Below are 23,950 nucleotides of genomic sequence, written 5' to 3'. Positions count from 1 at the left end.
TTCCTGAAGTGCTTCAAAATTACGCACTAAATATTAACATGTTTTGTAATTATTAACATTTCACTATAATTACCACGGCATTTGAAATACATTCAAGATGACATTAAATAAATACAAAAAAAGTGCAATGAAGTGATATGTTCATGAATTTATTATGATCTTAAAAAAAATTACAGCAATAATCCTGCAAAAATAGTAATAAATAAGGGTGTGGATGAAATGGTAATTGAACCATAGCATGGCAAATATTTGTTTTAACAATATACTCTAATTCTGTATAGGCAACTTGAATGAAAGATGAATAAATACTGTACAGGTAAAATGTGGGAAAATTAAAAAAAAAAAAAAGATTTATCCATCAGTCTTCTCTTTCTGGCTACAGCCCAGTGACAGGTTAGCAGCTCACGCCGTTTTTGTTCACTCTGCAGACAAGATTAGTTAGAATGTGGTGTTATTTTTAAGAATTATAAGCTTTCACTCAAACTGCATCTACAAATTCTGGTGAGAGTAACATACTTACGTGCACTGACTCCAGTGGCTCCAAGGCCCGCTGGTGTGCTTGTCCTGAGCTCGCACACAGAAAACAAACCTTTTGGTTTTCAAATTGACCTCATACCTGGTTTGATCAGTGGTGTTGGTCTGTAAAAATGAAGAGGCAACACATTAAACCTAAAGGAATTTGGCAAAACTGGAACCAAGCAAATATGTTCAAATTTGATGTGCTTAATATACCATTATGAGCGAGTCACTGTGGCAAGAATGTCCACTGTGGACCACCTTGACTTGGAACTGTAGGCCAAAGAAAGTGCAGGGCTTCTCCCAGGAGTGAGGGTAGTCCCACTCAAACACCCCCTCATCATTGAGGTGCAGGTTGGGGAGTTTTGCCGGCCTCACTGGATGGATGGCAGAGGAATGAGATGGAGAAAGGTGGACAAGGAAATGAAACAGACATTGAGGATGAGTTAAAAAGAGCTCCAGTCATATCTGAAACACTGGACTTAAGGTGGATGGAGGAAACAATGGCCTTCGTTGTTTGCATTACAGTTGAGCTGACTACAGCAGAGAAGCACTTCTATGAGATCCTACACCAGTGTCCAGTTTTTCTAGCACTCTTTTTGTTGTACTAAGTAGGCAAATATCAACAATGACACACTGTTCTCTTGTTGACATATACATTCAGGTACCTACCAATCTCTCTCAGGTAAAAAGACTTTGTGTAGACCTCCAGGAGAGAGGAGCTGTGGATGTAAACAGCGAGGGAGATGCGGTGTTGCTCCTCGTTGTATGGGCAGTTGGAATGCGGGCAGTGAATCCCTGATCCATCAGCATTCAGTTCACAGGGAATGGTTTCCATGTACCTGGATTTAAGACAAACAGGCTGGTAAAATACTATCTGGAAGAGGCCACAGTACCATCCCGCATCTTACACTGAAGCATCACTATATATTTTCAACATGGGGGATCCAGTTAGAATTAGACATCAAATAGCACTTAAGTGATTTTTTGTCGCCCTCACCGTTGTGCCTTTACCAGGAGCACAGCTGCATTGGTTCTGAACTCAGTTCTTGTCCAGCTGCAGTGGAAGGAGCCTTTATAGTTTGGTGCTGAGCAGTGGATGTAACCTGGAGGAACAGAAACACTGTCAGCCCATCCCTCTCTTCTGATGAACAGTTTATCTAACACTCCTGTGTCTCGGAGCACTTTATTTGAAGGTCTTAAAGATTAGTTGCTGTAAGCAAGGCTGAAAAGAGAGCAGATTTCTGGCTTGACTCCAGCCCTCTCCACATCACATCCTTAACATTTTGTTTCATTGCAGAAAAATGTCTCAGGGTACCTATGAAAACAACCTTTAGACAGATCTTTGTCTTCTACAGCAAATGCTTCAACCTATGAAAAAAAATCCTTGAAACAACAGGCTTGGAGTCTTTTTTGAGAACCACCGGCAACAACAATATGTTGATGGGCGTAACATAAAGCTAGCCCATTGCATTCACCTTTGTATGGTTTGTTTACGGAACAAAGAAACTACATTTTTTGTTACCTTGTTGTCTTTTTTCCTCCTTTTGTACATTTCTTACAATTAACTTGTTTCTTTCCCTTTTTCCATTTACTTCCCTTTACACCATCACTCCACCTATGGTGATCCTTTCATCCAATTTCTGTTGCCTGATTTTAAAACACAGCCTTCTACCTCTGAGAAATTTTTACCATCTCATATCCCTCTCCCACCATCATTCTCGTCTCAGCTAATTACTGATATCTATTCCATGCCTGTTCCAGTAAAAGCCTCTTGCCAGGTCCAAATTTTAATCTCTCTGTTTGCCTTCTTCTCAATTATTTCTTCCTCTTCCCCTCTATTCTCGCTCCCCTCTCTGTGACTCTCTTTCGTACCTTCTGCGAGTGATTTTTTCTCCAGAATGACGCTCTTATCTCGTTGTAGCTGGATCAGGATCATAGTGTGGTTGAGGGCATCTCCATCTGGGCTGGGGTGACAAGTGAAGTTTCCTCCTTTCATCTCTTCTACAGGAACAGTGACATGGTTCCCCCTCTGAGGTGGGTTCATCTCCACACCTGAGAACATGTTCAGTGTTACAGTAATTCAAAATGTCACAAAAATCATTGAGAATATTTGCTATCATATTGTATTATATGGCATACTCAGCATGCTAGCACAGGCATTGGAAGTACTTGGAGTTGTACAAATAGTGTCAGCAGTAAAGACAGCTGTAGTACCATTTTTCTTCCAAAACACAGCCTGATTCTGGTAAGCTTCTCCGCAGCTCAGAGTAACGTTCGCCACGGGTCTCGGACCATCAGGCACCCTCAGGACCACAACTGGTTAGACCACAAACAATTAACACACAAAGCGGTTTCAGTCAGTAATTTCATGTATGTGAAATGAACTAACAATAGAAACTGAGGAAGAATATTCAGTAGAATTTGAAAGAGATACCAACCATTATCCATTAGAGTCTCAATGACAACTTGGGTGCTGTTGGAGCTGACGCCGCACACTACAGCACACAGGACCAGGAGGAAAAAGGTGTGCATCTGTGAGAAATGATGAAAAGTTAGCATGATACGAAAACAAGAACCAAAACAGGGATGAATGTAAGGCTTTTGCATGAACAGAAGATGGTATATATTTAGAAATACTAAAGTACAACTGTGGCTCCTTGTCTTTTTGCCTTGTGGACCATTAAAATAAAGCCGTTTAAAGGTTGCATATGTTAAGAAATGGTGAACAGTTCTTAGTTTTCTCAGTTTTTCTTTGTAAAAAATTACAAAGAAGGTAAATTTGCCAGTAATTTGTACAAAAAACCTTTTGCGTCACAGTGTTCCTCTCATTTTCACCTAACTCCAAGTTCACAACTACTACAGTGAAGCATACAAGCACTTCTGAAGTGCATTTAAATAATTTTAATACGCGAATAAAGGAAGTTCTGACCATGTTGCAATAATCTGTATTCATACAAACTAAAAGTTATCAAATTCGTAGCACTTCTTGTAGATTTCAACCAGTTTAACAAATAGTTTTAACCAAAAAACTGTCAGCTTCTTTCAATGAACTGCAACCTTGATAGACACGAAATACATACAAATAAGCTGTTGCACAAATAATAGATAAAACATAATGAGCCTGAGTATAACAGATCTTACCTTGAACATCAGTCTTGATTCAAAGTTTGCCTAACTTGACAGTAGACCAGCGAGAAGGCTGCATGTGATGAGCTTGTCTGTCTGAATGCTGCATACTGCTGCTGTATTTATGTAGATAGAAGCAGAAGGTGAAAATCCCCAGCGTGAAGAGGAACTGCCTGGTGTGTGTGTGTGTGTTTGTGTGTGTGTGTTTGAGCAAATAACGTGCATGTGTACCTGAGAATGTCAGCAATGATGACATAAGATCAAGAGCTGGTTCTGCAGTTGGAAAGACCAAAGGGCAACTGATGTAAGTATGAAGTAGGGCAACTGAACAGTATTTTTTCATCAGTCACACATTTTTCCATCTAACACTTGATCATCTTTTGGTCAGCTCGGTTTGCTCATTCATGAGAAAGATGACGAACACTAAGAACAAAGAAACTATTTTTATGGTCCTACGTTCTATGTGAAATTAGATGTGTGGTTATGCAGCTGTGCTGACCACTGTGGGGGGAAGTGAGGAAAACATGAGGGAGAAACCTCCGGGAACGGGAACTGAAAAGTGTCTGCACATGACCATGTATAATGGTGTGTAGTTCTGCATCACTGAAAGTTGAGCAGGTATACTGGAGAATAATCATGGGACTTCTTAAGAACAACAACAACAAAAAAGCTAAAGTTTCGGTTATGATCCTCAGCAGAGGTGATAAAAAGAACATAGTGGTCAGGATGAAGTAAAAGAAACTAAATCACTTTAAATGAACAATTGAATGCAGACACTGCTGAGCACACAGGCCTTTGACAATGTAAATAAAACCACAAAGAGCACACTTCAGGAAGTTTCTTGTGTAGATTGTGATGATTTATGGAGGAGTTTCCATTTTTATATCAGCTAACATTTAATTATGCCAGTGTGGGTCTGTGTGTAATGAAAACCTGCAAACCATTTCCTATAAGCACAACGGAGCACTGCGCCTGTGAAAAAAGGTAATAGATGACTATTACAGGTACTCTGTGGTTTCAGAGCAAAAGACCTTTGTATAGAATCCTATTTTTAATATCAAGTTACTCAGAATGAAAGCACAATTTTCTTGCTTGCCTGCACGCACTTTGACACCGCAGTCTTGTCCAAAAATATATTGTACAAGACAGCTGTCTGTTAGCACACATTTTTTTGCATGTATGTATAGATCTGCGTGTCGATCCTCAGGTGTGATGTAGAGAGGTATTTCCCAAAAAACACCATTCTCCTTTTTCTACTTCCTATGTGGACTGAAGATTTAGTGCCACACTGACCTTAAATGAGATCCTCTTCCCCTCTACCTGTACCTCGTGCATGGTGTGACCTTTCATGCTTAATACTATTCAAGTATGTCATTACCTCTCCTACTTCCTCCTCTGTGCTTGAGTGGTTAGGTTACGTGAGCTACAGACAGGTAAATTGTTACCCGGCAGGCAGGTTTAGATTCCTTCCTCGTCCCGTCGATGGTTGAGTGACGTTTCTTTATTTGCTCTGTGACCTGGAATGCCTGTTGGCAGCACTTCTTTCGACCACAATACTTACAGAGGCTTCTTCTCTCTTGGTCTCTTCACATCATCGTGGTTTTTCATGGAATTTTTCATGTTCCGACTGGCTGGATTGAGAAGATTTAAGATAAGGAAGTTGAAATGAGAAATGGGGCAAATCACAGGAAAATGAAGCCGATGGAAAAAAATGGAACTCAATTTCTAAATCAGATATTAATAATGAATATTAACTTATCATGGATTTATCAGCTCATTACTTTTCTGAGATTGATAGCACTAATGTGCTGGACTCTAACTATGACACTGGAGCCTGGAGGTGATTATGTAGATTAGCACTGGAACTATCCAGCGGTATAAAAGAACTGAGCTACCTGCATCTTTGAAGCTAAATGTTTTCTTTGAAACTATTTCTTTGCCGCTCAGTGACTTTATTGTCTGATGATGCCAAGAATCCAATAAATATTTCTAGGACAAGCTCACGCAAAAAACATTCAATGAAACCACAACATGCTGTTTTAACATGATATAATGCAAATTAAACAATATGTATGTTAATTATTGAGCTTTAGAGGAGGTTGTTGCTCCTATATTTTTTCTATTTTTAATACTTTTGGACAAAGACAGACACGCTGTTTCCTCTAAATCTAGCCTTTATTGGAAGCAATGCCATCTGCCTACTTGCTACAGCTTCACATTTAGTGTACAGACATTAGAGCGGTATCAATCCGGCCTTGAACCCTTGACAAGAAAGTGAGAAGGAAAATTTCCCACAATGACTAGTGTTCCTTTAAATCTTCATGTGGCCACAAAACAATAGTTAGAGGTGATGTGTTTCTCTTCTCTGAGGTTTTGCCTCAGGGGGGGAATTGTAGTCATAATCATAATGACACCACGACAACTCACAGCCCGAAATAGCAGAAGTGTCATGAAAAGGGTAATTATGCAGTGTGTAGGGGGAAAAATTATTTTAAACACATCCAGGGAAGAGTGGATGGGTAATTACATCATAAAACGGGATAAAATATTTCAGTTAGATAAGTCAATCACATACTTACTAGTGTATTTATGAAGGTTAGAGCACTGTAAACAAGTTCAGTATTTTCAATCAGCTGTTGGGGAAAGTTGAAATTTAATATATTCGAGATGCATAACATGTAAAGTGAAATATTTGAAACTTTTTTTGTTTTTAAATTTGATGATTACTGTTTATAGCTCATAAAAAATGTGAAATTCAGTATCTCGAAATATTCTGAAAAGTACGTTCATTTATACACTTCAATAACACTGCTGAGGTGTTATTGAAGCCTCGGCTGCTTTGATAGCGTCCTTCACTTTGTTGGTATTTTTAGGTCAGGTGCTTCTTATCTTCCTCTTGACAATAGCCCATATGGGGTTCTATGGAGTTCAGGTGAGCTGGCCGGCCAATCAAACAGAGTCATAGTATGGTCAGCAAACCATTTGGTTGGAGTTTTGGCTCAATGGCTAGGTACTAAGTCTTGCTGGAAAAAAGGAAATCTACATTTCCACAAAGCTTGCCAGCAGATGGAAGCATGGCGAGCTCTTCAGTCTCCTGGTAGATGGTGCATTGACTGTGGACTTTAAGACTGCAGTCCATCACCAGCAGATGACATGGGACCCAAATTAAACAGACTGTATAAACTCCACAATGGATTTCAAACACCTTCTATGCCTATTCGCTCTTCCTCCAGATTCTAGGACTTTAATTTTTTTAAAAATGAAATGCAAATTTACTTTGAAAAGAGGACTTTGGACAACGGAACAACAGGCCACTTCTTTCTCTTCAGCCCAGGGAAGATTATCTGACATGTGGTTCTGGAATAGCTTGATATTAGGAATCCAACAGTTGTAGCTCCTTTCCTGACACCATCTTCAGTTCACTCCTTGTGAAGTTCTCTCAAGTTCTTGAATCAACTTTTCTTTACAACACTCTCAAGGTTATAATCATCCCAGTTACTTGTACACCTCTTTTTACGTTTCGTTTCCAGTCAGCTTTCCATTAACATGCTTTGATACAGCTCTCTGCCAAGAGCCAGCCTGTTCAGCAATGTCCTTCCCTCCATTGTCCATGACTGTCTTCTGGACAACTTTCAAGTCAGTATTCTTCCCCATGACTGTGGTTGCACACACTAAACTGAGAGGCAAACAATATGTACAACTTTTAAGTGGTAGTTTGGTCAAAGTCAAAATGACCTATTCTAATATTTTAAGATACTGGACTTCTGATTTTCATGGTGGTATAAACCACAACCATATCCAATGTGCAATGAACTCCAAACTTTCAGCCTTTTTAGCAATTCTTAGCTATACACTTGCACTAAAATGCTGCGACAGAATGTAAATCACAAGCAAGCAAACATATTAAAACATTTTAAAGTTGTTTTACTCCCAAATCTACGTCACAACATGAAATAACACGAAGTAAACACCCAGAGATCGAGGAATATAAACAATGACCAATTTTAATTAAAAACATTCTATATTTAATCAAAATATGCAACTGTGTTTCTGATGTCCATCCTTTTGCCACATGAATAAGTGTGGTTGTGTCTTGATCACATATGAACATCCGCGCACGCACACACACTTATTCACACTCATTCACACACACACACACAGGCTGACTACGTTATGTTTATTACATGATTAATCTGATTGTTTGTGAAGCAGAGTGAAATAAAGTATCTAATCCAGCAGCAGCTTGGTAAAACATCCAGTCATGCCCCCTGACTGCAACCTCTTGACAAAAGAGAGGACACATCTGTTTGCTAACTATCAATACCAAACTATTGAATACAGCTGTTAGTGTACTGATTTAATCCCCTGACTTAAAGTGTTGCTGATTCGATTCACATGGAGTGACAAAAATGCCTGAATGATTGTTAAACTATAATTTTTCTGAACTGTCTGATTTGAAAATGCACATATAACCCTGTAGCCTTATAAACAGAATTCTTTCTGCTGACCCGGCTTTGCCAGAGAGCAGAACTTGAATGGAAACTGACACACAGAAACATTCAAACATCAGTGTTGCTAAGAAAACCCTTTTATACCATCTGACAAAGTTCTCTTTTTGTTGTTTGGTTTCCATAGGAACAGTTAAAAAGACTTCAAAAAGGTCAAAATTTCAACGTGTAAAACCAAAAGGAAGAGTCTTTTTCTCAATTCAAGAGTCCTTACGCTCCGGCAGACGGCCAACCTCTGCCCCAAACACAACCCTTTCTCAGCAATTAAAACTGAGGAGAAGAAGGAAGAGAAGAGAAGAAGAAGAAGAAGAAGAGTAGAGTAGAGTAGAGTAGAGTAGAGTAGAGTAGAGTAGAGTATTTTTTTTCCTTATTTATCCCTTGCTGTCGTCCTTTAACACTGCCAGGCCTCTAATATGCCCAGCTCCAGGTTGCTAGGTTTTTAATTCTCCACCGGTGTGGGCTCTTGTGGCAGTGCAGCCACTCCTTCCACTGACTCAGGACCAGCTGCCTCTGGTGTATGTCCTGGTGTTGTTACAGGCTCTGGCGGTGGACGCTGGCTGAGGATGACCTGCACTACATAGTCCCTGGAGATGTTGAGCTGGTCCAAGCGCAGTCTGTCTGTCAGTGGCCGACCTGAGAAAAACCAGCGTTGAGTCGTGGCAGGGACGCCTTCTTGACTTTGCAGACGACGCTTCATCATGCCCACCGTGTCCGTGGATCGGACCGCCAGCCGGAGGTCGCGGCCTGTGGAGAGCCGGAGCCGAAGCTGACACTCCCCCCCTGAGCCGGGGTCGCTGGCGCTGCCCGAGGACGGGTCAGCGGCCCCAGAGTCTGGATCTGAACCGTCAGGCTCATCAGAGCGCTCTTCAATCATGTTGACGGGAGGAGAGAGGCAGTAGACCGGCAGCTGGTATCGATTCCCCAACTCATCGTAGCATTCGGTCAAAGCTCCTGAAAGAATTGGAAAGAGAAAAATATGTTTGAGAATTTCAACATTAGCCCATGAGATGTTTGAGTCTATTTTAAACCAGAAATTTAAACCAAATAAATAATAAAAAGGAAAGTGAAATATTGCCAAGCGACTTCAGGACTGAACTTCTTGAAATGATCTACTCTATTTTCCATATCTTATGTATACAGATACTCATTTTTTGCATTATATGAGATATTATGGAACTCATGTACACATGCCAGAAGCCACAGACCATCATCTACAACCACTTACTGCTTACAGTAATTCAAATTCCAACATAAACGGAACTGGCAGCATCCACAAGTATACTGAATACAGTAGGTAAATGATGAACTGGGATATCAGTGACTAATGTGAACTACTGCGTAATTTCAAAACTTCCATTAACTTCTTCACTCTTCAGTGGAGCTGGAGATCCCCCCCCCCCCCCCCACATTTATGTTGTTTTTAAATAAATGTGTGTGTTTTTTACATTTTCACTACTGCAATCACAAAGTGAAAGACAAATACTCATTATTTTTCCCTTTAACAAAGCCAAAACCCGACCTACAACTCACATTTCACTTTAAGAAGGTGAAATGGGGAAATGAAAATCAAAGTGAAAGCAGGAGAAAAAGGAATGCCATAAGTTGGAGTAATGCAGACGAAAACATTATGTCACTGCTGCCCAACTGTGATTCAGGCACCGAGAATAAAGAGCTGGTCGACAGAGGGGGAAATAGGATGTAGTGAAGTAGTCATGTTATTCCACAAACAGAAACTTAATACTAAATTATTTGCAAGGAGGGGGGCACCCCCAGGGGTCCTCAGGGGGATTTCAGACAGACAATAATTTAATGTGCCTACTATTTGTAAGTGATAACTTGAAGTTATTGTCTTGTAGTAATGTTGTTTTTTTATTGCAAAATTGCCTGCCTTGGATTTTAATTCCCAAGAGTATTATACAATTAAGAAAAAGGTCCATAAACAGCCAAACCTCCGTCTCCAAAGTTTATCTTTTAAATCGTTTTTAAAAGACGGCACCGATCTTGCCCTTCAGCCATTCGAAAAATTAGAATCAAAAAAATTAAAGACACGAGTGAAAACTCCCCCTGCAAAAGCCCACCTCTCCGTGTTTTATTGTAAGCAGCATTTAAAAAGGTCACCGAGCCGCTCTCGTGTTGTTTTATGACTTAAACTGAGGCATGAGCCCCCGAGAGACGCTGCGAGTCTTGTGGTAATGGAGACTGAGATGAGTCAGCAGAAGCCCACAGGATGTTGCTCTCTGCTCTCTGGATGACAGCTGCCGTGGTCAAGGTGAAGACATTACAACACTTGGCCTCGGGAAACATTCGCCAGAGTGAAGGCAGAAACAGAGAGCTACACTCAGTGTTAATGAGCTATGTAGTAATGTGGAAAACAAGCGGATGGTAGATTGTAACACCTACAAACCACTTGAGAAGACTACAATAATTACTTCAACCCAATAACAACACACTTCAATCCATATTGTGAGGAAGCTTTTGAGAATATCTTGGTCAACTGTTTTAGTTCATGCAACCAACCTGACATGACATAAGCATGTTTTGTTTGAACTCAGTGAAGCTTCTACTGCATTCGAGCCTTTTTAGATCTGTTTGATTGGACTGCCACAAACACAGATTCCTGATAAATGTTAACCATACATCACTGATAACGTATAAACATGATTCAGATACTAATCTCTCTGACTGAACACCTCACTTTGCTTTTCTTTCCTCTCCAGCTGCTCCCAACTCAGTGTTTATCTTTCAGCTGCAGACTGCTAATGGATTCCAGGTGGTGCTAATGTTGTTGGGTGTGGGATTTCATTAAAGCACAAGAGTTCAGATTGAAAAAAACAAAAAAACAAAACAACATCCCCGCAGGGAGCGATCAGGCTTGCACCAAATTTAAAATATTCAAGTTTACAATCAAAACAAGAAAACAGTTGTCTACATTAAAAATTCATTGTTCCTGAAGCTGTGTTTTTGCCCCTAAACTTGGCTTGGCTGGCTGCTCATATGAAGCATGTAGTGACGTGAATCGGCGATCGTGATGTTCTAATTTGACGCAGGTTGAAAATTGACCAACAAATGCTTTCGACGACCACAAAGTTGGCCTCCTGTCTTACTTCATACAGTGGAAAAAAGAGCCCTTCAGCTGATGCATCTCTTACAGAGTGAAAAGTCTCCATTATGAATTGGATAGGGGTTTGGAGAAGCCTTCAAAACTCAGCTCCATTTCCTGAATGGCACCAATAAAGTCTCGACTAGTAATGGAGGCAATTCAAGCTTTTATACCATTTTAGAGGATCATTGACTTGTCCCACGGTGACCTGACATTTCCCACCATGATAAGGATGCCTCTCTGTCAGACCATCTGTCCAGCACTTTAGTCTGGACTGAAATATCAACAACTACTGAAGAGCTTGCCATTAAATGGCCCTGAGTGTTTATCTAGTGCCGCAGTGGAGTTCACATTTGTAGGTTTGAGTGAAATCTCTTGTCTTAGTTGTTGAATAAATTGCCACGAATGATTTCCACATTCTTGTTCCTGTCATAATGAATTCTAAACCCCTTGAGAGACAGCATGGCCTTTTCCAATGCTTATCATCCCAAATAGGTGTAAAACTGATGACATGGCCATTAGCCTCAGCTCTTCTGTCTGTTTGGGGCCAATTACCATGTTGAAAGCAGTAACCATTGCTCTTTTTAAGTGTTAGATTGTTAGCCTGGTTATTGTGAACAGCATCCAGATGTCAGCTCTTAGCTCAAAGCCCCTCTCTGCACAAGTACAACTTCAGAGACTTGCTAGAAAGACTGTTGAGTCTTGCTGTAGTACTTTGTTTGCTGCAGACCAAGATTGGTGGCATGACGTTCTAGATAAGAGAATAGATCCCTGTTGTTTCCACCAACTCACTGAACAGATCTGACAGTTAGGCACAAGAATCCTTTAAAACACAGAGGAATCTAACCTTTAATACAGTCAGTTAACCTGCATATTAATCTTTAACTACAGCTGATAAGCATTGAATCAAATGTGATGAGAATATCTCTACGTTCTGCACAGCTGGCAACTGATTCATCGGCCGGTTACTGTGTGCAGCTCACATCTTTTTTCAATTGGCTGAAGCGGTGGACCAAGGCCAAAACTGCATTGCTGAACAATCAAGTGAAATATGAACAGTGGAAGCAAAAAAACAAGGCAACAGAATATCCAGAATGAGCCTGGGCAAACTGGAATCAAACCTTATCTTAACTTTGAAATGCAAAAATGGCGAGGCATAAAGTAATAAGTGGTGAAAATGTTCACGTGATCTGGCTGCTCTTTGGACTGCGGTGCTGGATGATTGAAACGGTGATGTCAGGTCTGGGGAATCCACAGCTGCAGCCCAGCGGGATCTGATCTGACCTCGCCAAACTACTGAGAGGAACGAAGCACGACAAGATACTGCCAATGCTCCGGGAAAAGCCTGTCACTGATATCCTCTGAGGAATTTGAGATTTAGTGTACCTGTTGGCCCACCAACAACATAATTCTGCCAACTTCTGGTTTGCAGAAGTATGAAAAGGCGCATTGCAGAAAATAAATGACAATACAAAGAACTGACTTCAAACACAGAAAAACCCTGATACTGTGCCAATGACAATTTGCGCAATCAGTTTCGAGCATTTACGTTCACCAACACAGAAAAAACACACTTCTACACCGTTCTATTAAGGCCTGGGGAGACTGGTGAAAGTGAAAACAGCTTTTAAGACAATACCCAACACTGTTCAATGCTCACAATGGCAACATCTTAAAAAGAAAGAAAGAGAACCTTTCCTTTTCTCAGTCAGGACAATATGACTCTGAGGTTACAAGAACTCAGAATAATAAGGAATGACGCAAGTCCACGAATAAAGCGCCTGCTCAAGTAGCTGATAATTACTGTGTGAACTTGGAGTGGAGCTTTCACAATCAGCGCCATGTCGATTTTATAGATTTGTTCAATGCGTACGCTCTCAAGTGGGGTTTTGTATCTTTTCTATATTTACGTGACTGATTACTTCATTAAGTTCTGCCTTCACAACACCAAGAACCCGCCCCCTTTTCATTTATTATTTATCCATTCCTTCTCCTGTATACACTGCCTAATAGCTAAAGCTGAAATGTGGTCATTGAGATTCACTTAGAAGTTCTTTAACTCCTATTAACAGCAGGCTGAATAATGTAGATGGTAGTAATAAGGTCCATATTCCCTAAAAAGTCAATTATAGTGTGACGTAGCAAAAAGGACAGTGCCTCTTGCCTCACCTAGACAGAAATTCATAGAAATGTACAGCGAAGTTTACTTCCTTTTTATGAAACTTAAACATCACATGACATTTGTAACTCAAAGATACTTCCTTGGGAAGCTTGACTACATCCTTTGGATTCTCAATTCCAACTATGTTGACTGACTAAACTCCAGTGAAGGTTGCTGTCTGGCAGCATGAATGTATGTCATGAGCTGTGAAAGCTGGCACAATTTTTGCATTTCTAACTGCAGCAATATGAAGTCTTCCTACACCAGTCTTTGTCACAAGGTTCATTTTTAAGCTGGAGCAACAAGGAAGCTGTTCTTGACCTTTCACCAAAATCAGTGAATACATCTGAGACGAAAATTAAGTCCTTTTCAGACGTGGAGAATGCCACATTGCTGGTTCCATCAATGGGTTGTAAAAATAGCATTCTGTCATTTAGACAGGTCACTTATGTTAATGTTCCTCACCGTTTCATTCAGACATATGACAGTGAAGGAAAGAGCCACGGTACATGCATGATATTTGTCATACACGCAAGATTGGACGGTACATGAGGGGACACAATGCATTAGAATGCACTAATAAATCCTCTATGTAACACATGATGTAACAGCAGCTTATGTACTGACTGTGTAACAGCTCACCTCTATGAAGCGAAGGAAGGTGCACAGTGTAACTTAGTGTCAGATCCTGATCGATCCAGTCTCCATGTCAGAGATAATTTATGTTAATAAGTAATTAATGAAGTTATCACTGTTGCTCCGTGTGCATAAATATGCACTCCTCTGCTGCTTTTGAGAGACTCATGCATCGTGTTGCAGTACGATGCTGCATGCATGTGAGAAACTCAAAGGAAAAACCTCTACAGGTAGAAGCAACAAACTAAAAATCAGCTCTGTAATGATTTTGGCAAGCTAGATGTACTATGAGTATGTTGCTTGTGCTTGCGTATCTGTTAACATGACGGCATGCGGCTCAAATTTACTCTGCAGTTAAGAAAGGTGACACCAAAATCCTACAAGATCTGATCCGAGTGAGATTGCTGTTGTGACTTCTACAGAAAAATAGAACGGTGTGTGCCATCAGGTTACAGGAAAGGAATGCATGTCTGAAAGGACTGTTTGGAATCAGTCTGAAGACCACAGCTTGGGGTTCCTTGAGCGATTTTACCAGAATTCACATTTTGTTTGAAATTTTTTCCAACTGTTTTTTCTTTTTCCTTCCATTACTGTGTTTTCATGAAATTTCTAACCAAACCGGGGGAGAAAAAAAACACAAGATCTGCAACCTTTCACAGAGTCTAAAAACTGGCTGTAATGTCCTACATTACAGACTTTTTTCATGGCAGACCATTTGTCTTGTCATTCCAGGAGAAGGACAGATGAAAGCAATTTCATCGAGTGCCCCTTGTATGTATGAATTTCCACAGAGAGTAAAACAATAGCCGTGATGTTTGTATCGGCTCCACTGTAGAAATGTGTGTTACCATGCGGCAGTGTGATGCTGGCCCCGTCGAGGATGGCCTGAGCCAGCAGGTGGTCATTGCTCTCAAAGGCGCTGGCCGCAGCCCGCAGCGCATCCCAGATCTCCTTCCGGCCCTCGAATGCTGGCGCTGTATCCCAGAACTCATCTCTCTTGCTGCGCAGCTGGCCCTCAGTCATCGGGTAGTCACTTTTCCATTTAGGCCGCTCTCTCTTCAGGGGCTGGTTACGCCCTAGAGCCACTGGGAGGGATGGAGAGAGAGAGACAGAAAGGAAAGGGAGGATACGGAGAGAACAGAAAGAGAGGAAAACAGGATGATGGGAAGGTAAAGGGACCCGAAGGAAAGATATAAAATGACTCAAAGGGATTTAGAGAGGGTGGAGTGAATAGGAGGAGGTGATGAAAGAAACGTGAGAATAAACAGAGGAAGAACGGTGAGGGAAGTAAGAGGAGAAAAGAAGGTGTAATAGGAATTACCAACATGAGGAAAGAAGAAAAACAAAAGGTAAATGAGGATGTAGGAAGACAAAGCAGACAGATGTGAGACAGAAGATAACAAAAGAAGACAGTAAAGGTGGGGAATGCACACGATGATAAAAATGAGAAGTAGAGATTGAGAATGAGGAGAAAAAGAGCGTGACAACTGTTAGGATTTATGCGACACAATGCAACAGTCTCTTTTCAGCTTGCTCGGACACACGACTAAGCTCAGATGACAGATTAAACATGGGCCAACACCACAACATGATATGGAGCTTGCACACGCACACCGAGCAGAACTGAAGCTGGAAGTGTTGTGTTACTAAACCCAGTTAAAAAGGTTGCGGTTATTGCATCGAACAGTGCTCCATCTGCGGCAGAATGGCTGATGAATAACACCATCTGGATCGCCACCGAAGGGGACGGCAGGTACAGGACAGCGCGTAGATGTGTGTGGGTTTGCAACGCAGAGACGGAGGAGAGGCAGAGGAGGAGGAGGAGGAGGAGGATGGCAGATCAAGGTGTTGAGTTACACCTGCTGCTGGTACACATGTAGTCTGATGATCACATGGCAAAGTCTGATAACACTAACCTTCAACTGACTGTTTGGAGTAAATAAGACCTCTAACTGTCACTCTGTTTGTGCTTTATCCATATTCGGTAGCGTATATTATCATAATGCAGAAGTTACACACAGATAAAGCATATATTCTGTTTAAAAAATGGCCTATAACACTCGTGTACAATTTTTTAAAAGTTGCCAGCTTCTGAAATAAAATGTATCAATTCTTATATATTTTGATGTGCTGAATTCAAATATGAAAAACAATTTTTATGATTGGCTACCATTGTTGCAATATCTGATACGTGTTTTTTTTAAACCTTTCTTAATGTGCAAACAGTGAAATTTCCCAACAAAACTGTTACTTTAGGCTTTTTAACATGCTTAAAGTCACTTAATATGCTTAAATTACTGTTTTATGATGGCAGTAAGATGATAAAAATTTTGTATGTTCATCAAACAGTTTTATGAATCAGCTTCCCTGATGCAGTACACCAGGTCACCTTCCATGTTGAAGAATGAAATCAAGTCCTTTTGACGATAATGAAATGAAGAAATCCTAACATCATCAGCCAGGAGATTCCACTGCTGTAATCTGGAGCCCAGTAGTTCTGCCCTACTCTTGGGCAGATCCAGATCCCTGACCAGATCATTCAGTTCAAACTGGGTTATGAGGTGAGGGTGAGGTGACACTGGCTGAAAAAATCTGGATCATGTGATGTTGATGGCTGTTGATCATGTGTTTCATCCTCCTCCTCTTCATCAGACTCTAGTGAATACGAAAGCAGATGCAATATTGGGATATTGCACAGTCCACGTTTTCTTTCTGGACAAGCCTTTCCCAACTGGAGGGACCATGCAGAAGTAGCAATCATTGGTGTGGTCAACTGGCTCACGCCATACCATGGGAACAGCAAATGGCATCGATTTCTCCTTCTTACTGAGCCACTGTCGCAGATTTGTTGCACGAGTGTTGCAGCACATATGTGGAGCCCAGGTTTTTATCTTGATCACCAATTTTACATCCAAAATAAAGATGGTAGGCTTTCTTAACCATAGGGCTTATGCTGCGCTTTTGGGATGTAAAAGTCACTTTGCCACAAATGAAGCAGAAGCAGACTACATGTGCGAGGCATTGCTGCATATCATGTCACTTTATACTTGCAACATATACAAGTTTCACATGTTCTGTACAGAGTTATTGTCACTTTTATTTAGAGCTCCACTCAGAGCTACATTTTAGTTTATTTCTACTTTTCTGAGATATTCTTCTATGCTTAACACAACATAGCTTATGTATTATCCTGAACCAAGGCTCGTACATACTGACCTCCTGCGTATCTCAAAAACTAGAGCTAACGGACGCTTTTAAACATCAGATTCTTTCTCAGTGACCCAAAAAACACAAGAAATGACTACTTTTATTTCAGACGCTTTTTGGTTGTAGACCAGTGTAAGTAATTTGTATTGTGGGTCAATGAGGGCCTCAACTGACAAACTCGGATGAGATCAGGCTTTAGTGTTGCCTGAAGGAGGATTAATCCTATCTGAAACACTCTGAAGAAACAAAACACCCTTTTAACACTGCATTTAGCCAGTTTCCAGCTACACCTGGCTGAATTCCTGCATGTATGTCAACTTGTCCGCTTGACTGTGCATTCCTACTCCTGCGCTAGCCTACTTTCCAGTTCACCGATCTGCCAATAATTCACTAATATAATCTTAAACAATTGCCTACTTGACTGTCATTCAGTGATTTCCATAAATCCCGAAGAATTTAAACAGGCCAGTGTGTGTTAAAAGTTTACATAAATATATCATCACACTCAAATTAGGTAAACCTGCTTATGGCATCGTCTTTGTAAGACATAATTTACATGTATTTAGGTGTAATTGTCTTGTCGATGCCATCATCACTGGAGATGTCAAATCACAGCTGCTTGTGTGCATCTGTTGTAACGCTACACGCTTAACAAATATTTACTATTTATGTGACATGTAGTCAGGTGGTGCTCGGTCTCCACCTCCATACCCAGCTGGATCTTTTAGACTGTAATTAAAATAACTAACTGGATCCAATCTGCAGACCAGCGGACACACCTGTAAACTTCAGTGCAAAGTTTACACCTGAGATTGAAGAAAATAAAACAAGAAAAGGATAACAATAAATGCTGAAGCTTTGATTTGTTAGTGTCTCCTCTGCAATGCTGTTTCCACTCATCAGATTAAGTGCAGCATTTACTAGTTTTAACACTCATGCACACAAGAAAACACACTCTTTTAATCATATTTTCATCCATAAAGCTCCCTCAGTGTACTGCTTCAGCTATCATGCCTGATAACCTTAGGCACACTGCATGCAAGGCTGTTTATAGTGCAGTAAATACAATAAACCTAATCTGTTGCAGTCTTCTGTGTTGTGTTTATGCTCAGTGGTGCTTGCTGTTTCCAGGCCTTGCTCACAAAACAATAAAAAAAAGAAAACACCACTTCCTTGATCGTAAAACTGCAGCACTCTTTAAGTTTTGACACCTCCTCCTCCTTCTTCACTCTCTCCAGGAGCAAACACTTTCACCCAAACAGTGGATAAAAACAAAAGAAGAGCCATAAGTGCAGCATGCATTGGGCTGGCAGTTACTTTAAGTTGTGCAGACACTCGGGGGCACAATTCAAATCACACTGAATCACTCCTGTGCGCTCGCTCGCATGCCATTGCTGTCTGTGACCCATATTTGTTATGCAGAAAAGCTAGCAAGCTAACTAGCCGTTTTAGCCGGCTAGCTCAGTCAACAGCCAAAGAACAAAGGGAGGCAGCGTCGCACACTAAATATCCCCCAGTTTGGAAAGTAAGCGGGCAGACGACGCGTCGTTTCTCGCGTCGAGGCCCGCTGCGTGGAGGCAGAGAGCCGGCGGGGCTGCTGGGTCCGTCTCCGGCTCCGTCTGGCTCGGGTAGAGAGGGGAAGGGAAAGAGACCTCCAGCCAGGACAACATGCAGAAAGCCTGCAGGAAGACCCCCTCAAAGAAACACAAAATAACAAAGACGCCAAGCCACTAAAAGATAAGTTACCTCCAGTGCCGTCCGAGTTCTCGTTTAAGCTGCCCGAAGAGTCGTGGTGGCTCCCGACACAGCCACCCATGGATGTTTCGGCGGAGCAGCCCGGGCTAGGTAGCTCACCCCCCGGCCCACAGCTAGAGCTACATCCACTACCCCTCTCTCTCTCTCTCTCTCTCTCTCTCTCGTTTTTTCTCTCTCTTCCCCCCTCCCCTCTTTCCTTCCTCCTCTCCCTTTCCTCCCTCCCGTCCTTTCCTCCTTCCTCCCTCCTCCTCCTCTCAGCTGTGACGGGGCGCAGCGGGTATCAGCTTCTTCATCTGCGGGGAGGCGGAGAGAGGACGGCGGGCAGGGGTCCGCAAGGTGACCGGGAGAGGGACCGGGGGGAGGCAGAACAAAGGAGAAGTGCTCTGTGTGGGGAGGACAAAGTGAAGATGCTTTATGTGGGGCATCAGATGTTTTCTGCATAGTCTGTTGATGATGTTGATGCATTTTGACACATCTGCTGTCATGTTTGGTGAGAAGCTGTTTTCTGTCCTGATGAAGAAACATCAAAACACTGATCCTTCAATGTCAGAGAGGCCTCCTGCTGCTAATGCTGACCTCAATGACTCACATTCACTTTAACCAACAAGTTGGGTCTTCTATTTTATTCTATTCTAGTCTAGTCTAGTCTCTTCTAGTCTCTTCTAGTCTAGTCTTGCATACTCGGGTTTCAGTAGACTGTTGTTTCAAGCAAGGTCAAAATTCTAATTTCACAATGTAGAATGAAATGCAAGCATTTGTGTGTCTATTCTATTCTATTCTATTCTATTCTATTCTATTCTATTCTCTTGAGTACAAGACAGTTTTAGTAGCACATGAACCACACACTTTGGATACATTACTAGCAGATGTAATCGATTCTACACTGTAGAACAATTTTATTTTGTGTCCTATTCTATTCTATTGTATTTTAGTCTCGTCTAGTCTAGTCTTGCATAAGCGGGTTTTAGTAGACTGTTGTTTCAAACAAGGGTAAGATTTTAATTTCACAGTGTAGAATGAAATGCAAGCATTTTGTGTGTCTATTCTATTCTATACTATTCTATTCTATTCTATTCTATGAAGCAATAACTATGGAAGTTACACCATTTTGATTTCATTTCAACCAACAACAACTTTCCGATTTCACAATGTAGAATGAAATGTTATTTTTTTCTATTCTATTTTATTCTATTCTATTTATTGCACACAAGGCACTTTTAGTAGCACGAACCACACTATATGGATACATTACTTGCAGATAAATTTGATTTTACAATGTAAAACAATTGCATTTTGTGTGCCAGTCTCGTCTCGTCTCGTCTCGTCTCGTCTCGTCTCTTCTATTCTATTCTATTCTAGTCTAGTCTTGCATAATCAAGTTTTGGTAGGTTGTTGTGACAAACAAGGGCAAAACTCTAATTTCACAGTGTTGAATAAAATGCAAGCATTTGTGTGTCTATTCTATTCTATTCTATTCATTGAAACAAAAACTATTCATAGAATTAGATTTTATTTCAAACAATTTAGATTTTACAGTGTAGAATGAAATGTGAGTATCTTGTTTTCTATTCTATTGTATTCTCTTGTGCATAATGCAGTTTTAGTGGCTCATGAAGCACACAATTTGGAGACATTACTTGCAGATAAGTTCAATTTTACAATGCAGAACAGTTCCATTTTGTGTGCTATTCTATTCTATTCTATTCTATTCTATTCTATTCTATTCTATTCTATTCTAGGCTTATAGAAGTAAATGCATGTGTTTTTGTTTCAAACAATGACAACTTTCTGATTTTACGGTGTAGAATGAAATAATAGTAGAGTGTCGTATTCTATTCTACTCTAATAGAAGTTAAACCACTCAGATTTTGTTTTAAACAAGAGCAACATTCAGATTTCACAGGATGAAATGTGCGAAAGTTGTTGATTTTCATAATCTCCCTCTAAGTTTTCCCGTAACCAGTAAAATATCTCAGTGTGAACAGCATGGCTATACATCGTGACATTCATTGGTTCCAGAGGATGAGGCCTACCAAAGATGGTAATTGCTTTATTAATTCCATTACGCGGCACAATTTTGTTTACAGTCGTGGCTGTCATATCTTGACAACTATGTGACGGATTGCCAGGAACTTCAGTGGTGATATTCATCTGTTCTATCTAGGAGGGTTTCAGCAGTTAGATTGTTTACATTGTTGTTTCCACCAAGGGCACACTTTAGATTTACTTGCTTGTAGATAATTTATCTACAAGCATGTAAATCTATTGTTTACATTTTGAAATGTAGAGTAAAATGCAGTTAAGGTTAAAATTGTCTTCTGTTTTATTCTGTATAATATTTTCTATACAATAGTTTCTCTTGTGTAATAGGATTTTAAAAGTTAGACCCTTTAGTGGGATTCTATTCTATTTTACAACAATGAACAAAGAATATCTGCATTTAAATAATCCTCGAAGGATTGTGGAAATTGTACTACTTAAAGGTTTTAGAAATATACAGTTAAATCAGTGTTTTAAAAAAAATGTCATTACAGTGGCTTTTTGGGAAGAATCACACAAAAATTCGATTACAATTTGTTTAAGACAAAATGAATTTTAACAACATATGAAATGTCGTTGTGCTGCTTATCTCATCTATTTCACTCTATTACACTTTATTTTTTGACCCATATATGAGGCTTCCAGTGATTAGATTGGTAGTTCTGTTCTATTCTATTCTATTCTACATAGGGGTCCAAACTCTTCCTTCTATACTCTTTACACCAGGACTCCTGCCTGGTCACTATCTTTAGGACTCCCCTAAAGAGACTTGAGTGTAACTTGACACACTGTCACACACAAATGCGCATTCACACACACACACTCACTCAAGTGTTTGTTCCCACACACACACACACACACACACACACACACACACACACACACACACACACACACACACACACACACACACACACACACACACACACACACACACACACACTAGCAACAAGATAGCAAGGGTAATTTTACAACAAAGCTGTCTGGAATTACAATTATTTCCCATTGCTAGGAACTGAAAGAAGATGTTCATGCGGGAGAGAGCTTACTTGGAAACACTCTTTTGACTGTGTGCATGACTGACAAGAATGACGTAATGTGATGTAACAAGTTGCCGAGAACACACTTGGCATGTCGCTGCTTTTCTCTGTGATCTCGCTCACAGTAGGAGAATCAGCAGGATCTTCTCTACTTCCTTCTATATGTAGACACATATTCATGACGCCAATAATTGTACACGACCTTTCACACCGACCTGTTTCACTCAGGGTGGCGCTGTGGTGTGTTGATCAAAGTGATTTCATAGGGAATGTTGCTGTTTCAGGGACCAAGCTGTGAGTTTAAGTAGAGCTTGCGGACATCTCACAGAATCTTAAACTCACATTGTCATAGACATATTCTAAGAAAGCTAAAACTTAAAACATCATGCCGTTGTGGGGAAAATAAATGAAAGTGTTTGAGCTGTGGCGTTGTTCGAGGCCTCACTAAGCTGTGACATATTACAGTCTGCTCAAGACAAGAGTAAGCTGTTGACTTCAGGAAAAGTGTTGCAAGTCAACTTCTGAGAACTACAGTGACCTCTAGTGACTTTGTTTTATCTGGCAACATGATTAAATTAGTTAAGCTGGCAAATTCGTTTGATGTTTTAAGTGTAGTTCAAGTGCTTTGTTGAGTTTAACAGTTTGATGGCAGTTAAAAGACACACAGAGAGGGGGAATATCTTCAGCAAAGACAACAGTGTTACAGCACTGAAATATAATTGAATGACATACAGCACAGATATTCATCCATCCATCCATCCATCCATCCATTCTCTATACACCGCTTTATCCTCATTAGGGTCACGGGGGGTGCTGGAGCCTAAGCACAGATATTGTGTTGTTTCAAATCAGACGTAATGATGATTGAAGATGTCCCGTCCGTCTCTTTGTGTGCTTGCACCACATTATAGTAAATATCATCACTGCTAGGCAGAAGTGGAAGACAGGCTTTCACAATGCAAAAAAAAAAAAAAGCGTTTGTATAATTTAAGTTTATACTTGTAGTCTTCCTTATGAGATGTGGACACGTTCCTGATTTATGGACCAGTTTTTCATGTCTTTTGCTGCTCATTGTTTTGTTCGATCTTTAGCGACTTTTTGTCTGCTTGTACCTCACTCAGTCAGAAGATGGTGCTGGAGAGGTTGCACTGCAGACTGAGGTGTCCTTAGAGCAGAATACCGTGTGTGTGTGTGTGTGTGTGTGTGTGTGTGTGTGTGTGTGTGTGTGTGTGTGTGTGTGTGTGTGTGTGTGTGTGTGTGTGTGTGTGTGTGTGTGTGTGTACTTGTTTCTGCTATTCCGGTGGGGACTTTGACCTGACTATTTGCTATAAAGGTGGTGACTTGTCTTACGGTGGGGACCTAAAATGAGGTCCCCACGGGTGGCAACACCATTTTCTTGGCCATATTGTTGTTAATAAAAAATGTAAAAGTGCAAAAACGTTTGTTTAGGGTTAGGCATTGATTTGGTGATGGTTAAGGTTAGGGTTAGGGTATGGGTTAGGAGTTAGATATGAATGGGAGTCAATGGTAAGTCCCCACCGTTATAGAAAAACAAACGTGTGTGTGTGTGTGTGTGTGTGTGTGTGTGTGTGTGTGTGTGTGTGTGTGTGTGTGTGTGTGTTTGTGAGAGAGAGAGAGAGACAGAGTCAGACAGAAACCCACTGACATGGCTTTTATTTTAGTGCATGATGGAAGCTGAAAGGTCAGGAGTTTCCATAAGTGCCATAATTAATGACTTTCAACTGCACTTTTTGGAAGAGAATAAAATTCATTCAACCTGCCAGACTGCTGCAGTAGGTACATTAAGTCAGACAACACCATCCACACCTCCTGTTATAGGAGTTTGTGTTTAATGTCG

The 23,950-nt window shown here is 40.7% G+C and overlaps 2 protein-coding genes across 2 annotated transcripts; both read right to left on the bottom strand.

Annotated features, from left to right (window-relative positions):
- Positions 1-95: 95 nt before the first annotated feature.
- On the bottom strand, positions 96-3,759 carry il12bb (interleukin 12B, b). The gene is made up of 9 exons (XM_022206021.2): positions 3,661-3,759; positions 2,958-3,051; positions 2,734-2,835; positions 2,392-2,571; positions 1,517-1,622; positions 1,189-1,358; positions 733-893; positions 521-639; positions 96-422 (listed from the first exon to the last, which is right to left on the bottom strand). The coding sequence occupies exons 1-9, from the start codon at positions 3,667-3,669 to the stop codon at positions 395-397; spliced, it is 969 nt and encodes a 322-aa protein (XP_022061713.2). The 5' UTR covers positions 3,670-3,759; the 3' UTR covers positions 96-394.
- A 3,872-nt stretch (positions 3,760-7,631) lies between these two features.
- Positions 7,632-19,379, bottom strand: ubtd2 (ubiquitin domain containing 2). Its single transcript, XM_022206022.2, has 3 exons — positions 19,004-19,379; positions 14,899-15,135; positions 7,632-9,104 (listed from the first exon to the last, which is right to left on the bottom strand). The coding sequence occupies exons 1-3, from the start codon at positions 19,071-19,073 to the stop codon at positions 8,593-8,595; spliced, it is 819 nt and encodes a 272-aa protein (XP_022061714.1). The 5' UTR covers positions 19,074-19,379; the 3' UTR covers positions 7,632-8,592.
- Positions 19,380-23,950: the final 4,571 nt, after the last annotated feature.

Source organism: Acanthochromis polyacanthus, chromosome 17 (assembly GCF_021347895.1).
Source record: "Acanthochromis polyacanthus isolate Apoly-LR-REF ecotype Palm Island chromosome 17, KAUST_Apoly_ChrSc, whole genome shotgun sequence".
Lineage (NCBI taxonomy): Eukaryota > Metazoa > Chordata > Actinopteri > Pomacentridae > Acanthochromis > Acanthochromis polyacanthus.
The sequence above is the reverse complement of the archived record's forward strand: the minus strand, read 5'-3'. Positions and strand labels throughout refer to the sequence as shown.